Source organism: Cryptomeria japonica, chromosome 3 (genome assembly GCF_030272615.1).
Source record: "Cryptomeria japonica chromosome 3, Sugi_1.0, whole genome shotgun sequence".
NCBI classification, from domain to species: domain Eukaryota; kingdom Viridiplantae; phylum Streptophyta; class Pinopsida; order Cupressales; family Cupressaceae; genus Cryptomeria; species Cryptomeria japonica.
Window position 1 is genome coordinate 801739219 of NC_081407.1, and position 18980 is coordinate 801758198.

At 36.7% G+C, this 18980-nt stretch overlaps 1 protein-coding gene across 3 annotated transcripts in view; it reads left to right on the forward strand.

Annotated features, from left to right (window-relative positions):
* The window catches only part of LOC131036825 (probable zinc metalloprotease EGY1, chloroplastic), a 179358-nt gene that overhangs the window by 136723 nt on the left and 23655 nt on the right, over window positions 1–18980 (forward strand). For all 3 annotated transcript variants that reach the window (XM_057968817.2, XM_057968816.2, XM_057968815.2), the window contains one exon: window positions 18794–18862. In XM_057968817.2, the coding sequence (XP_057824800.2) occupies window positions 18794–18862 (69 nt within the window). The remainder of the gene's footprint in view (window positions 1–18793; window positions 18863–18980) is intronic.

The window sequence follows — 18980 nt, forward strand, 5'->3', positions numbered from 1 at the left end:
GATCTACCCAGATGTCTTCAATGCGATGAACATGCACAAAGGATTTCTTGATCTTCTCCTTCATACCTCTATAATCGAAATCAGCTCTCGGTTTGAACCTCTTAAGCTTGATTTCCTGTAATTCAACCTCCATGGCCTTAGCCTTCACAGATGTGATAAGGGAGTATCGACCAATTTTCAATGGGTTTGTGCTAGAGATCCCCATTCCAACCTTGTGTCTAGCAGACTGAAAAGTATGAACAGCCATGATCTGTCTTCCCAATTCCATAAGAATTATCTTATCGGTTGGGTATCTTGGAAGCATGTATGGCTGTCCATCATAGCATCCAATCCTCATATAGGTGAAGGTGGGAAATTGCAGGAATAAACACCCATACTCAGACACCTTGACCCATGCCTCATCTGATACTCTTTTGTTTCTGAGATCCATGTCAAACTGACACATGAAATATCCAAAGAATGCATCTTGGACTCTTCTAAAATGCAGTCTGCTAGGTTTTAATGGCAATTGGTCATAATATTGCCAAACTGGTATAAGCGAGCGATCACCCTTGGTAGAAAGACCTGGGAAGTGTCTAAGTGATGCTGCTAAATATACCAAATAAGAATTCATGAAAAAGGTCATAGTGGTAGGAACTGCTGCAAGTTGTTCGCACAAAGCATTGCTGATGATTTCACCCCATGATATGTGATGCGACTGCCGTATGAACATAATGAATTGATACATCCATGGCTCAAAGACATTAGAGTGCCCAAGGCCCATCATCCTGCTGAGAAGAGTGATGGTGTCTCCTATCTCCCACTTGAAATCACAACGGTACAACTTTGCCCATCTTGAGAAGGAAGGACGAGGCTCTTGGATCCATCTATTAATGTGTCGCTTGCAATCTTTTTCCCTTTTCACATAATACTCTGCTGCACTTTCTTTGGTGATTTCCATATAAACAAGTGCAGGAGGTATCTTGAAGACCTTCTCGATTGTATCCGCATCAAGACGAAGTATAGCTTCACCGTCATCATTTTTGATGATTCTTGACTCTTTGTCAAAATGATGGGCGCATGCAAGAACAAACTCAGGTTCTAGGGCAGCCACTGGGAAAGAAGAAGCATGATGGATATGGCTGTCCAACAGCCGCTGCAAGTTGTTATCCTGTGGATCTTCTACTCTGTGAATGAATTCTGCCATATCAACGTGCCCTATTTCTGTGTCCCTGATGCGATCCAATGGAGAAGATACCTGGGAAGGTGTAACCTCATTCTGGTATTTGTCATATTTGTATTTCATTTTCTTTGGAGTTGGCGATGCCGGCAAATCTGACATTGATTGTGAACCTGGAATGCTGTGATGAAGACTTAAAAGAGTTAAGGCCACATCATAATCAGCTGCAAATATCATTCTTTCTTTTTCAAATGGGTAAAACTTTGATCTCTGAATTTCATGGTTTTGTGAGAGGAAGAGGGGAGATATGTAGAAATGGGAAAATCTTGACTTTGACCAATTTCGGATCTTGGGAGAATTTTCGCAAGTATACAAGTTGGAAAGTACATACATGCAATCGGGGTTTTAAAACCCGAATACAAGTACACTTGTAAATTCGAAAATGGAGAAATGGATGAAAAATGAGATTTTGACTTGCGGGAAATGATGGAAATGGAAAGTACGGATATGGGGAACGCGAATGAATAGAAATGGGAATATCCGGGAAAGTCATTTTCATGAAAATGAGAAGAACTTTTCAACATGTAATCCGGTTTTTAAAACCCGAATTTGCAAGGGAAGGGTATTTCACACTTTTCAAGCTTGGAATTTTAACCAAAAATAGTTAAATTCCTTAACCGTAGGGGAAGAACAAGAATTGCCAGCGAACTTGTAATCGAGATTAAAAATCCCGAATACAAGTTTAAGAGGGAATTTTAGGAAGAACAATGCAATTCAACAATTGCATTTCAAAGGGGAAGAACATCACATGCCAAAAATGCAACTAATAACGAAAAATAAAGAAAACAAGAAAATAATAAAAAGAAGAGAAGAAAGGAAGAACATACCTTTATTAAAAATGCAAAATGCTTTTCCAACAATGCAATAATCCTTGAGATGAAGAAGCAAAACCGGAATATCAAACCCTTATCACTTTTTTTTGTAAAAATGCCCCAAATATGGCAGCAATCTTAAACTTGGAGGAGCAAAATGCCAATGAAAGTGTGCATTTCAAGTTTATTGGAGCAAAACGCCTAAGGTATTTGTTGGAGCAATGACGCCAAAGGTATTTGAAGAGGCAATGACGCCAAAGGTTAAAAACGCGGCCAAAGGAAATCACGTTTTTGCAAAAAACGTGGTATTCAATGCACCATCAATGGATCATTAAATGTCTTGAAACTTATCCCATACTCCACGCCTAGGTGGGAGAGGGCAAAACGCCTTAGGAGATTGCAGGTTTATGGAGTAAAAAACGCCCAAAATGTGGATTGGAAAAACCACGTTTTTGCTGATTCAGCTCCAAAAACCAGTAATAATAAACTCTAAATGTCGAAAAATGTGTTTGAAAATGCATGAGAATAGGATAGAATCCTAAACGCCTTGCATCACTAGCAAATCTCCCCAAAAATTCGCTTTGACATCTTCAACAAATCCATTTTCCTTGCAAATCGGATTTTGGGAGACAAACAACAAGTTCGATTTACTCAAAAACATGCAAATCGGGTTTTGGGGAGAAAATAACAAGTTTTATTTTCACTTTTTCCATTTACAAGCCAAAATCGGGTTTTAAAAGACAAATGGCAAGTTCGAAATTGTCAAAAATGCACTTTTATGTCAAAATCGGGTTTTAAAAGACAAATGACAAGTTCGAAATTGTCAAAAATGCACTTTTATGTCAAAATCGGGTTTTAAAAGACAAATGACAAGTTTAAAAATACTTGTAAAAGGGAAATAAAATCCCTACAACAAGTTAAAAACACTTGCACATATGTAATGGGGATTTAAAATCCCTATTGCATGCGAAAACCATTAAAGTAGGGGTTTTTTGAACAAACTGCAAGTTTACTTGCAGTTGAGCCAAAAAATCCCTATTTTAACTAAAAATGACCAAAAAACAATAAAAAGATAAAAACATTAAAAGGGGAAACTTAAAATAAATTACAAGTGACATATTTAAAACAAAAGTGCACATGTAATTGATCAAAAATTCCCCTACAAAGACCATAACAATGAATATCATTAAAACTTGCAGTTTGAAGAAAATTCTCCACCTGCAGTCTGGGTTTTAAAACCCGAAATTGAAGGAAAGGCATAGCAAACGAACCAAGAATTGGATGAAATTCGAAACGTAGTTCGAGAACGGATTGAGGATCAAGCCAGTCTAAGGATTAGTCGAAATTTTGCCTCGGGGAGCGTGCCATAGAGTAAAATTTTCAATCTTTCATAAAATTTTGCCGTAGTGATCCCTCATTTTTGTTTTCAAAAATGAGGACAACAACTGGCTCTGACTGGGGAATTCTTTCATTTATCCTTCAAGATTTATGAGAGAAAAGAATCCAGAACTCTAAGTGCCTTCTTCTTATCCATTGGGTCATAGGGTCAAACAAAGCAAAAACAAACAAACGAAAGACGAAAAACAAACAAGAGAAAGACATTATGTACAAAAAGTTACCTCGAATCTTCATTCAAAGTAATGCTTCAATTGCTGACCATTATACGGCAGTGCAAATGGTGTTCCATCATGATAAGCCAAGATAAAACTATCTTCTCCAGCAATACGGTGAATGGTGAAGGGTCCTCGCCAAAGAGAATCAAATTTGCCATGTAAACCTTTCAGTTCCCTTCGCTTATCCCAAAGCAAAACACGATCACCAACTTGGAATCCTTTTTGCTTTGCTTTCTTATCAAAAAGAATTTTGACCTGTTGCTGATGCTGAGCAATTCGGTCTACCACTTGTGTTCTTTGTTCTTCCAGTTGGGAAAGATACATGATCCTTTTGTCTAAAGCATTCTCATAAGTTTGATCCTCAATTGCTTTAGATAACTTGAGAGCAGGAAGTTCCAAAGTGATGGGTATTTCCGCATTGATCCCATAAAGAAGCTGAAATGGTGACATACCAATAGCCCTTTTAGGTGTAATCCTGTCTGCCCATAAAGCATCAAAAAGAGCCTTATGCCAGGACCTTTGATTTTCCTCCACAAGCTTGCGAATAATAGTAATCAAATTCTTGTTACTAGATTCCGCCTGACCATTACTTTGAGGATAATAATCCGATGAATGAGTTAACAAGATATTATACTCAAAGCAAAATTGTGAAATTTCTGAGGAAGAGAAGGTGGCTGCATTATCAGTCACAATTTTGAATGGAACACCAAACCTGGAAATAATATTCTCCTTGAGGAACCTGCATACTACCTCAGAAGTAGCGTTTTTTACTGGTATGGCTTCCACCCACTTGGTGAAATAATCAGTAGCTGTAAGGACATAGGAATGACCTGAACTTGAGGAGGGATGGATGAGAAAGATAATCCGAGCATCAAGCATCTTTTGAACTTCAGAAAGAATGGTACCTGAAATCTTCAGATTATATTGGCGTTGCTTCTGTCTAAAAGGTTCCGCGCCAAGCTTGAGAGGAATGTCATGCTACACTTCCTTGGGTTGGAAGGACTTTAGATCATCATATGAGTACGCCAAGACATCATGGTATTGGCGCAAAAGCTGAATAAACTGATCTTTCTCATCTGAAGTGCAGTTATTGCCAATATTGACAAACTTTGGATCTTTGGTAGATCCAATATTATATTTCTCATATCCCATAGGAGAATCAGCACTTTATTGTTGACGTCTCTTGATATAACGATCATGTTGATCGAAAAGTTTTTCAAGAGAAACCAACCCCTTGGGAATTTTATTTCCTTTCAGCTGAAGGATATTTTCATCTAATTCAGATGATGTATCAGGCACCAAATCTGATGACAAAGAAGAAGGAGAATTACTTCCTTCAAAATACAGAATTTAGAGATCCACAGGAATTCGGTGGATAAATGGAGTACGAGTTTCAAATTTCAAGAAGATCCGAGTTGAAATGCATAAATTATGGAGATTTCAAATCTGGTTATCTTAGGGATCAACTCTCTCCAAGTCCGCCCAGCAAGGATGTTCACATGGTCAAGGGTCTCTTGAAGTCCGCCCTCATGATGTAAGAAAGTGGAAGATATCTCGTGAAGTCCGCCCTCAATGGTGCATATCTTCTTCCAAGTCCACCTACCCATGGTGCACAACTTTGATGAACTCCGCCATGTATGAGGTGCATAAGTGTGGTGAAGTCTGCCCTCCTATAGGGAAGACAACAAGTGAAGTCTGCCCCATGATGGAGAAAGAGAACAAATAAAAACCGCCTTGGAAGGGGAACAAGTCTAATCAAGTCCACCTAACAACAGAGGTGCACAACTCCCCTCAAGTCCGCCCTCATGGTGTATAAGATTGATCAAGTCTGCTCACACTTGGTGCATAAATGTCATGAAGTCTGCTTTGGAAGGGACTTAGCTTGGTCATGGAATCAAGGAGGTCCGCCCATGCTGTGGTGCACAAGTCCTATGAATTCCGCCCTTGATTGGATGTGGTGCACAAGTCTCTTGAAGTCCGCCATGTGGTAAGGGCAAAGACATGACTAAGTCCGCCTTGAAGAAGATTGAATATGGTGCAAAGGATTGATCAAGTTCACCTAGGACTAGTTTGCTTGATAAGATGGAAGACATTTCATGAAGTCCGCCCAAGCTGGAAAAGAATAAGGAAAATCTATGACAAAGTCCGCCTTGGCTGGGAAATAGTTTGGTTGGCAGCAAGGAAAGAAAAGTATTCTCTCAACTCCGCTATGCCACGGAAAGAAACTCATTAATCTCGCCAAAATAAGGAAAGGATTCTCATGAAGTCTTCCCTGCCTTGAAAATCTGATCAGCAAGCAAGGAAAATATTTTACCAACTCCACCATGGTGAAGGAAAGAAAGTTTCAAAATTCGATCTAAGGGAAAGAAGAAAATTTTAGAAAGTTTCAAAATTTGGAAGAAGAAAGAAAGATGTGTAAATGATGTTCAATTTACATTAAATATGCAAGTTATATTCTATTTAAAATGATCTTGTTCTATATATTACTGAATTAACATATGAATCTGACTATCTTCTTATTTGTGGCAGGTGAGAGGAGCATTTGTTAATTTCTATGTCCCATCTCACGAATGCCATTCGATATATGTATATAACAAGTGGGGTACGATCAAGCAATGCCTTGATCGGTCATGACCGATCAAGACATTACTTGATCGTGCCTCTTTGTTAATACAAAACAATGCATCTTAATTACTAATGCCAACCGGTATGTTTAAACTTTAACACCCGATGACTATCGGTTTTTGCATAATCGTAACAGCCGATAACTTTCGGCATGTGCTTAACCTTAACAGCCGATAACTATCGGCATATTCTTAACAACCGATAACTATCGATAAACTTTATCATGCCACTCGATATTAATCGGAGCACATATAACCGATATCAATCGATGTTTGATTAATCATTTGTTTATTATCAATTATGTTAATCGATACAAATCGGAATGCATGAGCATGATTTAGTAATCGATGAACATTAACAATGATATAGTATGATTATCGATGTTAAGGATTTGATCGAATTGAATAGATTAATTATATGCAAATGTAGAATGACTATCAAAGAAGAATTAATTGCTTTAAGGTTTTCATCATAATTATCGATATGATAAATGATTGAATGAGAGACTTCATTTATCTCTCATTCAATCATTTATCTTACCAAAGCTATCATGCATTAACACTCCCTCTTAGCTAGGTAAGATAAATGTAAACAATATATTCAAGTATCACAATTTAGCATTCTTTACTTAATTTGACATTCTAGAAAATCATACCACCTAATCACATGATATGAAGTATCACCTAAACACGTGATACAGATGTCCATCACGTCAATCTTGTGATGACAGGATATCACTTAAGCATGTGATATCAGTATTGCCTAAAAACGCAATACTTAAGGATAATCATATGAGGAGGATTAACTTCTCATCTTATCCAAGTTGTGATATGTGCACTAACACTTTATACAAATGTTTTATCACAACACAATCATGGCACATCCATGACACACCAAAGATCCAACATGATAACTGGTTTGGACATTATAAGATCGTCACCTTATAGTGTTTCCATACAAGTGTTCATTATCTTGAGAGATCGTCACCTCTTAGATAAGAACTTGGGGGATAAAAATCCAAAATGTCCTATCATGACAAAAGAAGTTTACACATTAAACATCTTATTGATATGCAAATACAGATCACAAAGAAAATTACCTTTCTATCATACCTAAACCTTTTCTGAAGTGATCAACCTTCACTCTGGGAAGAGGTTTGGTCAGAATATCTACAGTTTGATCTCCTGTACAAACATATTCTAATTGGATCACATTCTTGTCTACCATATCTCGCACATAGTGGTATGGAATCTCAATATGCTTGGATCTGTCATGGAACACTGGATTCATTGAAAGTTTTATGCAGCTCTGGTTGTCACAATGTATAACTGTGGGTTTCATAGGCTCTCCAAACAACCCCACAAGCAACTTCCTAAGCCATACTGCTTCTCGAGCAGCCATAGAAGCTGCAATGTATTTTGCCTCAGTGGAGCTTTGAGCTACTTGAGACTGCTTCCTGCTGATCCAAGATATCATGGCTGAACCTAGACTGAAGCAACACCCTGAAGTGCTTTTTCTGTCAGTTACACTTCCAGCCCAATCTGAATTTGTAAATCCATGGAGGTTTATGTCAACTTTCTCATATTTGAGACCAAGGTTTAGAGTACCTTGTAGGTATCTCATGATGTGCTTTACTGCAACTAGGTGTATCTCCTTAGGTTCACACATGAATTGACTTAAGCCATTAACTGCATAACAAATATCTGGCCTTGTATTCACCAGGTACATTAGGGACCCAATTATCTGTCTGTAATGAGTAGAGTCAGTGGGTTCTGACTCTGCTGCTACTTCTTTAAGTTTGTGTAAATTGGTTTCCATAGGAGAGGTCATGGGCCTACAGTTCAGCATTCCGAATTTCTTCAATATATCCAAGGTATACTTTCCTTGGTTTAGTATAATGCTTTCAGAATTCTGCCATACTTTCAATCCTAGGAAGTAATGAAGTAGTCCCAAGTCCTTCATGTCAAATTCTTTGGATAGATCTTTCTTGCATTGATCTATAAGATGATCATTTCCTGTGATTAATAAGTCATCAACATATAAAATCAATATTAGCATATCACCTTTATTTCTTTTGTAGTAGAGATTAGGATCTGCATCATTCTTAGAGAAACCTAGTCCTGAGAGATAGGTGTCAATTCTTTCATACCAAGCCTTGGGAGCCTGTTTAAGCCCATAGAGAGCTTTCTTGAGTCTACACACATGAGACTCTGCATCATAGACTTCAAACCCTTCAGATTGCTCTAGGTAGACTTCTTCTGAGATCTCACCATTTAGAGATGTTGTCTTAACATCCATTTGGTGTACCTTCCACCCCTTAGATGCTGCAATGGCTAATATAGCTCTTACTGATGTATATCCGGCAACTGGTGCAAAAGTTTCTTCATAATCTATCTCTTCCCTTTGAGAGAAACCTCTAGCTACAAATCTAGCCTTGTGTTTTTCAATACTACCGTCTGTAGCATGTTTAATCTTAAAAAGCCATTTAGATGAAACAACAGATTTCTTAGTTGGCCTAGGAACAATCTCCCAAACATCATTTTTCATAATGGACTGGTACTCTTCAGACATGGCATCCTTCCATACTTGATGTTCAAGAGCCTCTGATACATTGTTTGGTTCGACTTTAGAGAGATTATTCATAAGGGCAACATAGCTAGTGAACCTGTTAGGCCTTTTGCTTTCCCTGAAGGTCCCTGAAGGAGCAACAAACTTCTGAGCTTCTGCTACAGTTTTGGTGGCCCATAGTGGTCTTTTCTTGAGGTTTTCTCTAGGTGGACTTTGAGTTTCACTTATAGTTTCCTCAGGATTCTCCCTCTGAAGCGCAGGAGTAGGATATCTATCTATGCTAGGGGTGGGGATATAGACTTCAGGGTTTAGAGAGCTTTGGGCTCTTTTGAAGGCTAAGTCTTCTTCAAAGATAACATCCCTGCTTAGTTCAATATTCTTTTGGCCAGGTATATAGATCCTGTAAGCCTTGGAGGTTTCTCTATATCCTACAAAGATTCCCCTTTTTCCAGAAGGCTCTAGTTTTAATCTTTTCTCCTTAGGTACATGAATATAGACAGGGCATCCAAATATCCTAAGGTGGCTAATATCAGGTTTTGATTTAGTAAAGACTTCCTTAGGGGTTTTATCTTCAAGATGAAAGTGGGGACATCTGTTTTGAATATATATAGCAATGCTAGTTGCTTCTGCCCAAAGTTTGATATTTAGATTCTGATCAAGAATCATAGCTTTGGCAGCTTCAACGATTGTCCTATTTTTCCTTTCAACTATCCCATTTTGTTGAGGGTTATAAGGTATTGTTAAGTCCCTCTTAATCCCTGAATTTTTACAAAACTCTTTAAATAATTCTGATGTGTATTCCCCCCCTTTGTCAGTTCTTAGGGTTTTAATTTTATTTCCTGAGTAGTTCTCTGTTAGTGATTTGAATTCTTTAAACCTATTAAGGATCTCTTCTGATTCTTTACATTCCAGAAAGTAGATCCAAGTTTTCCTAGAGTAGTCATCAACAAATATAATATAATACAGAAATCCCCCCAATGAAGGTACGGAAATAGGTCCACATACATCAGAATGAACTAACTCTAAAATTTTACTTGTTTTCCTAGTACTATTTTGAAAAGCACCCTTAGTATTTTTACCTAGGGCACATCCTGTGCATGCCCCTGAATGATATTGCTTTAACTTGGGTAGACCTGTGACAAGATCCCCCATTGATGATAAAGCTCTAAAATTTAGGTGGCCTAGTCTTCTATGCCAAATTTCATTTTCATTTGTGGTCTCATGAATTAGGGCTAAGTTGGGTTCTGTACATAGCTCATACAAATAGCCTTGTCTTTGACCAATTGTTTTAGCTTTCTTGATGGATGAGTTCTTTGGCCAAGCGAGTACTTTGTTGTCCATGAAGGTTACTTTGTATCCATTGTCCTTCAGTGCTGATATAGAGACTAGATTTCTTTTGATGCCTGGAACATATAGCACTCCTCTAAGTTGTAATGATACACCCGACTTTAGTTTGATGGTGCAGGTTCCAACTCCTTTGATAGGGTGTGTAGAATCGTCTCCAATAGTTACTTCCTCATCATTCTCCTCTTTCATGGAGTCTAGTACTTCTCTGAATCTTGTGATGTGTTTGGATGAGCCATTGTTGATCACCCAGGAGTTCATTTTGTTTGATGCTTGATTTGTTAGTGCTGAATAGAGTACATACTTCTCGGAGTCTTCTTCCCTTTTGGATTTTCCTGTTTTGGCAAATGTGGCTTGTTTAGCTCTTTCTGGACATTTGGCAACATAGTGCCCAAATTTGTCACATTTGTAACACTGAATTTGAGAGAGGTCTTTCTTGAAGGAGTTCTTGCCGTGACGCCCTTTTCTCTTTTTGAATTGCTTCTGCTTGCCTTTCTTATTTGAGTTCGTATTAAGAACTTGGAGATCTTCATCTATATTCTTTTGTTTGATCCATTTCTTATTTTGCCTTGATTCCTCTTGGAGACAGTCGGCCTTCAGCCTATCGAACTTTGGAAAGTTATCCCTTGCACTAATGCCTTGGATGAATGTTTCCCATATGCTAGGCAACCCATCTAGAGCAATGAGGGTTAATTCTTTGCTTTGGATCTCATATCCAAGGGTTGTCAGTTCATCCCTTTGGGCAAATATTCGCATAAAGTAGGCATTGACTGATTCTCCTTTTGTCATGGCTATGTGATTTATTTCTCTTTTTAGAGCCAAGCTTCTACTGGCATTAGATATCTCAAAAGCATCTTCAAGTGCTTTGAACATATTGAAGGCTGTTTCATGCTTCCTTATAATGGGCATAATGTTGTTCCTCACCCCATCAACTATGATTTTGATAGCTTTATCATTTCCTTCTCTCCAGATTGCTTTGTCAGGTTCAGTCTCAAGTTCTTCAGTTTCAGTTTTTACAAATGTTTCAACTTTATTTTCTTTTAGAATCATTTGGATTCTGAATTTCCATGTAGAGAAGTCATCACCTCCTGCAAGTCTGTCTTCAAATCTGATAGCGCTAGCCATTGATAGGATTGTGATTTTGAATATATGCTTGATTTGAATTTTACGTAAAATTGAACAGCCTCGGGTTCGATTTAACTATAGCTCTGATACCATGTAAATGATGTTCAATTTACATTCAATATGCAAGTTACATTCTATTTAAAATGATCTTGTTCTATATATTACTGAATTAACATATGAATCTGACTATCTTCTTATTTGTGGCAGGTGAGAGGAGCATTTGTTGATTTCTATGTCCTATCTCACGAATGCCATTCGATATATGTATATAACAAGTGGGGTACGATCAAGCAATGCCTTGATCGGTCATGACCGATCAAGGCATTGCTTGATCGACCGATCAAGGCATTACTTGATCATGCCTCTTTGTTAATACAAAACAATGCATCTTAATTACTAATGCAACCGGTATGTTTAAACTTTAACACCCGATGACTATCGGTGTTTGCATAATCGTAACAGCCGATAACTATCGGCATGTGCTTAACCTTAACAGCCGATAACTATCGACCCATGCTTAACAACCGATAACTATCAGTAAACTTTATCATGCCACCCGATATTAATCGGTAAACTTTATAACCGATATCAATCGATGTTTGATTAATCATTTGTTTATTATCAATTATGTTAAGCGATACAAATCGGAATGCATGAGCATGATTTAGTAATCGATGAACATAAACAATGATATAGTATGATTATCGATGTTAAGGATTTGATCGAACTGAATAGATTAATTATATGCAAATGTAGAATGACTGTCAAAGAAGAATTAACTGCTTGAAGGTTTTCATCATAATTATCGATATGATAAATGATTGAATGAGAGACTTCATTTATCTCTCATTCAATCATTTATCTTACCGAAGCTATCATGCATTAACAAGATGAAGTTCAAATCATGAACTCAAACTGAAAATAGAAACTTTCACAAGGAACTAAACTCGAACTAGAAACAAAATCAGAACTTTCCCAAGTGACTGAGTTCAACTGAAATCAAAATAGAAACTTTCTTATTGAACTAAACTCAGATTTGATTCGAAATCCAGGACTTTCCCAAGAAGATTAAACTCAACTGAAATAAAAAATGGCAACTTTCTCATTGAGTTCAATGAGTGGAATGAATTTAGAAACAAGACTAGTTCGAATTTAGAAAGACCAGCTATGTTGCCAAATGCAAAATTCGAATTACTTTGGAGTCTATTCTTATAGCAAATCATTCATTCATTTCATTCATTGTGGAAGTTCGAACTTGGAAGAGCAAGACACAAGAGGAGGAGAAGATTTTAAGAGTTTTTGTACAGATTTCAAGAGGATTTTGAATGATTTCAAGAGCATTTCAAAGACATTTCAAGTGCACATTCAAAATTTTCTGAGACGAGCAGCACTTTCTTACTTCTCTCTTGTTTAGATTCTGAAGGTTACAGTGTTTTTTAAGACAAATTCTCATGGTATTCAAGCTTTGATGAAGTTTTTATGGAAAATGGATTTGGTTTTCATAACTTAGTCATCCAAATCTGATTTTAACTTTCATTTCACGAATTTTGGGACTAAGTTATTCATTCTCAGACCAAATTCAGTCCCAAAACCTTTTAAATCGGACTGAGTTTTTCTTATTTTTTTTAAATTTCTAAGTGCTTACAACCTGTCAAAAACTCTAAGTTCTGAGGAATTGGAAAATCAGGGCACACTCTACCATCAAACCTTCAAAATTTACAATCAAAGTGAGAATTCTAACTTAATCTCTTTTTGGTTTTGCAGATCATAGATGACAACTGAGGTAGGATCATCACAGAAAACACAAATGGAGTTTCAAGCCAAATTTATTGAAGACAAGTCCACGAGCAATGTTCGTCCAAGCATAGAGATGGCCAAAATTTGGCTGAGAATGAGAAATACTTAACAAAGGGATTCTTCTCCAGATTCAAGGCACTTGAAAGAATCTCAAAGCATCAAGAAAGAAAAGTTCTCGGACTTGGTGAAAATATAGAAAGAATTTCAGACTTCTTGGGGGATTTCATCTATACAATACAGACCTATGGAAGCAATCAGGACAACTTCTTGAAGGATTTCATCTCTTGAAAAATTAAAGACAAGCTCCCAATCAGAATCAGATGGTGACAAGAAGAAACAAATTTCCATACTTACACAATTTCTTGACACAAATTGAAGAATTCAGAGAGGACATCCAACACGCTGAGGTAGCGCCTCGTCATCTTCCAACCAATCAAATTGTTCCAAGTCAACGTGTCCAGGTTCAATGAACTTGAATTATCCACAGAAGCTTCTAGAGGGCACACTTCACAATGCAACAACCTTCTATTTTTTATTGTTGGTTCATATTTAGCAAGAAGGACAAGTGTCCCCAAATGTAATTTTTTCATTGGTCGAGGGGTAGTTAGTTGTGACAAACCCTAATTAGGGTTTTGTTTATTCGATTTGGACCTTTGATCGTTGTTTGATCTCGGCCATTCAAACTTTTTGTGTGCCTATATAAGGTTTCCTCCTCTCATTTGGAGAGTGTGAGGTTTTTGAAACATTGTTGCGAGAAGGTCATTTTCAAATAATACATTACTTGTGTGCTTTTTCTTAAGGCTTTGTAATCTCTATTATTTGAGTGATTGGCAAGGTTTTCAAATTCTTCAACACAATAGTTTAGATTCTATTTCATGTATGTTAGACGGATGCAAGATCTAATAAGTATTGATTCATGGTGTATCTCCACTCATACTTTTGATGAATAGATGCTTTTTATTCATTGTGTAAAGTTAGGTTGAGCTTTCCTTAGTGTATGCTTAACTTTCGATCATAAGCACATCCCTTGAAGATTGCATCAGTTTTGTGCAGTTGTCCTAAGCGAGGCGAAGCAAAGTGTGGTTATTGAGTTCACCTAGTCAATACCGTCTCTTGAATTCATAGGAGTAGATTAGAACTTCTAAACCCTTGTCTCCTTTTCAGTTTTTCCATGATCCAAGTCCCAATTGATAAAGCTTCATTGTCTAAACCTTCATTGCGAATTGAACGAGGCAAGCGTAAGTCCCTTGTGTATTACCAGCATATCACAACACCCATTGAGCTTATCCACACATCAAGACCTGACAAAAGAAACCTTGGAATCGCCATATGATCTTCTAGCAATCTTAGCATACGCGGTGATTATGTTCAAGAGAGGATAAATTTTCTTTGGGTACTTTATTTTAATGTTTGGTATATAATAAAACATACACCAACAAGTCCCCATTTGCAATGGGGCAATGTGTGAAAACGTCACAACAATTTCCAACATGGGTCCTTTCCAATTAGGGTTCTAGACATTGTGAAAAAAATGATTTGAAAAGCTCAAGGCTGCTGCAATAACACATAAATACAAAAAAATGAACATTTGTGAATTGTCATTTATAATTATTAAACAAATACAAAAATAATGTAGGATTTGTTCAAAAAACAAATCAAGGGTTCTTTCTTTGATCTAGTAATATAAAATAGAAAAAAGAATTGAAATGTAAAAAAAAAACATAATTTTTGGTAAAAAAAATCAAGCGTATCTCTTAATCAAACTTGAAATCAAATGAAGACTCCTTTCAATCATTGGTAGACACCTTTTGATGCACCAAACGTAAGTATGAAGCTGCCCAAATGCAATTCAATGATGGATTTTTCCTCTACCTGCTTGCTGGTTGCCCTACAATGCATTCTAACTTTTGCTCACAGCTCTCTTTTTGTTAAAATAATATTAATATCTTCTGTAATGCTCATCTTAGTTGTCAACTTATTTAGCTATTTAGCTTTTTAGTCGACTTATTTAGCTTGTTTTGGTGCATTAAGTGAAACTATTGCTTCTTTATTAAAGACCCATAGTTAGCTTTTTAGTTTTCACTTAAATGACTTGTTCTTAATTTAGAACGTCGCCTTGTAATCTCTATATATACGCTTGTATATCGTTGAATAGATGATCCGATTATTTTGAGCAATCAATTTTTCATGGTATCAAAGCAAGTCGATGGGGTTTGTCAAGATTTAGCGAATTTTTTAAAGATTCGTGACCAAGATCTTACCTAGAATTTATTCCAGAATTTTTTTTTAATGAAAAAACAATTCTGTGATTTTGGGTCTGGTTCGAGGGTTCTTGCAGATCTAGTTCAAGAGTTTTTTTTGTAGATATAATTCGTGGGTCAGTTGGTGAGGGTTTCTTTGTCTGCAATTCGTCTTCGTGAACCTTTTTGTGCTGAGCGGAATTATTTTTCTGCATTTGTTGTCCTGCGACTGGATTTATCTTTTGCGTTTTGTGGGTCATGATTTTTAGCTTGCCTGACTAGGGTTTTCGCGATAGATTTGTGCCCTTCTGTGCGTGAGTTTTACTGGGTAGCATGACAAAAAGTTTTCTTTGTGCGTGGATTTTTCGTGGGGTATTTTCGGCACGTTTTTCTGCAACCGCGTCTGGGTTTTTTGGCGAGTGATGTTTTTTTTAAAAAACTATAAATCGCAATTTTTGAGTCGCAATTTTTTCGAAATTGCGATTTTCACGGGTAATAGTCAATGTTTTTTTGGCATGCGACTCTATTTGCGATTTTTTGTGGGTTCTAAAACCCACGTCTGGTTTTCTGGGCTTCGTGTTTTTTTTAGCAGGCGTTTTCTATGTTTTGGCACCTATTTTCAGCGATGGATCTTTTTTAAAGCTGCAATTTTTTTGGGTGCCTGCGATTTTTCTGCATAGCGACAGTGGCAGGAGGCTTTTTTCCGGTTTTTTTTTGACCCATGACGTCCACGATTTTCAGGGTTTTCAGCTATTTGGTGGCCGTGTGGTTTGCTGGGTATCTGTGCCCTTCAAATTTGCAGTTTTTTTAATCATAAAAATCAGAACTCTTCTTCTGCGACCTATTCTGGGTTTGTATGGTTTTTCCCCAACAAAAAAATTATTTCCGGGTTTTTTCATAATTTTTGCCCTTTAAAAAAATTATATCCGGGTTTTTTATGATTTTTTTCCTAATAAAAAAAAAATATTATTTTTTGCTTTTTATTTTTAAGAAAAATTTCAAGTTTTAAATTTGCAGGAATTATTTTTTTTTGGGTTTTTCAGCAAACCTCGAAATTTGTGCCTCGAATTCCACTCTAGGGTTTTCGATTCTTTGTGCAACTGCTTCTATTTTGATTTTTATTTAGATTCTTTTGTCTCGTGCCTTCACTAGGTTGACCTCGTTCAACCTAGATTTTCGTGATGGCATCTTTGACCAACACCATGGTGGAACTCAGACAGTAAATCAAACGCTGCAGCAACTCCTGGAAACAACGTTTGTTGCCTTGATCATATTGATTTAGGCCAAACCTCTCGTTCTATAGGTCCCAAGGTTTTCACATTTTTTTCCTGAAAAATTGTTCGTAGGGTTTATAATTTTCCCTTAAAAATTATCTCATATGTAATCTGTGATGTCCACATAAGATTTTGGTTATCTGGTTTTACCGTTTTTCCACCAAAACGATGATTTGTAACCTCGGATTTCTTGGTTTTTTAATTTTCTCCTCAAAATCGTGATTTCTCTTTTGGAGAGTTCCTGTTTCAAGGTTTGACAGTTTTTTCCACAAAAATTGTGCTTTGTTGCAGTCAGTTTTGGGTCACACTGTCAGGGCAAACATCTGCAACCGTGGTATCTTGCAGTCTGTTTAGAAGTTGCTGGAGCAAACAGTGCTCAGTACTCTTCTGCAAAAGGGTTTGTTGATTTTTCCTCAAAATCATGGTTTCGGGCTTCAGTAATTTGTGTGCGCTAGATCTCTAATTCGTGTGTGAGAGCTACATTAGCTTGGATGGCTTTTGGTAGTCTTGGTCATTTACATTCTACAAATCCTGGGAGGGTCTCCGTAGCAACAAAGTGTTCTTTGCATCTGTGATCATAACACCTGCAGTGTCTTTTGTAGGGTATTGAGTATGATGACCATTAGGGAGGGTGTTAAAATAATATTAATAGCTTCTGTAATGGTCATCTTCTATTTTTAGTGGTCATCTTAGTTGTCGACTTATTTAGCTATTTAGCTTTTTAGTCGACTTATTTTCTCCTATTTTGCCACCAAAATGAAATGACTATGCTTTTAGGGTAGAGGAGGAAACATAAGTGAAAAAAAAGCAACTAAAACATTTATTTATGTTTTTTTTTTCTAGTTTTAACCTGCTTGAGGCTAGCCGAGTCTAGGTGACCGGACTTGCCCAAATTTGACAAGTATGGCAAGTCTGGCGGAGTTGGCGAGTTTGTCCTAGACTCGGTCAAGCCCAATTCTAAGCCCCTAGGACTTGCCAGGCTTGACTTGGCTCACAACTCACCATTTTCAATCCATTCTTGTTTGAGCTTGTTTAATAGGAACTCAATTGAACATCCAAATGAATGAAGATAAGCATATATAATTATCCTTATAGAGGAAAGAGAGGTTTAACTTTAGCATGGGCCAAGAGATCTTATACCCAATATTTGTTAACTATTCTCCAATCATACCCTATGACTATCATTTAATACCCAAACTCATTTAAAGTGTGCTAAGATGAGTTTAAAAGACACTCATCACAAGGGCTTTGTGGATGGACAAGGATTTGAGGTAAGAATGTCAAAATTTTGTTATTATGTAGGTTAGATTTGGAAAGAGTGCACTAGTTGCCTTTGGTTTAATAACTTTTGCATGCTGGTTGTCATATCGCTGTTTCACAGTCTCTAGTCATTGCTGCATATAGTTGCTAATTATTATTCTCTTTAGCTCTTTCTCAGTTTTGTACTTTTGCACCAAGAGTGAAAAAAAGCATTGCCTTATTTCAAAATGTCTTCACCCTATCAAGGAATATTTAACTCAAAGAAACTTGCTTCATTCAGGTATTCCAGTACCATCTCCTAAGAAGGTCTAAATTCATAAACCTATGAACCTCAGTATGTGTGATTTATCACTTCCTGTAATGACAGTCTTCTCCACTTGACTAACATGCAAATGTACTCATTTACAGTGTATCAATATATTTGACATTTGCTGAAATATTGTTTTGTAGGCTACCTTTATTGAAACCTTGAAGAATTTCCATTTGATTTCAAATAGAAGATTTTATAAATACATGATTCTAGTGTTCTTGCTGGTTCCATTTGATTTTAAATAGAAGATTTTGTAAATACATGATTCTAGTGTTCTTACTGGTAGATTGTTTTGTTTGGATCGATCTTTAGTGGGAGAAAAGATTGCGGTTTTGTTCAATCTAATTTTTAATGAACATGTGTTCAAGAGATGTCTGTTGCAAAGTTGTATCATTTGTGTGTTGCTATTTTTAAAAGTAAAATTTTATAAGTGTAGTTATCAACTTTAGGGGAGTTTTATCATATAGAGATAACAATTTTTAGTACTCTTTACCAAACCAATGCCTTAAGGTTGGTGAATGTCTTATGATTGATGTGTAATATAACGCATTTAACACTAAGTATTAAGAAGACCAATTACTAAACCAAACCATCATTTCTTTGCAGGCTGCATTTGGGAAAAACGCATTGGTTGGCTTTGGTTTGACAACTTATGCATTACTTGGGCTGGGCGTGGTTTGACATCGTTGCCCCTACTTAATCCATTCTTTATAGTTCTTAAAAAGTTGAAATATGTAAAATTAATCAAAGAATTGGTCTAAATATTGTGTATGAATGGCATAGTATTAGATGG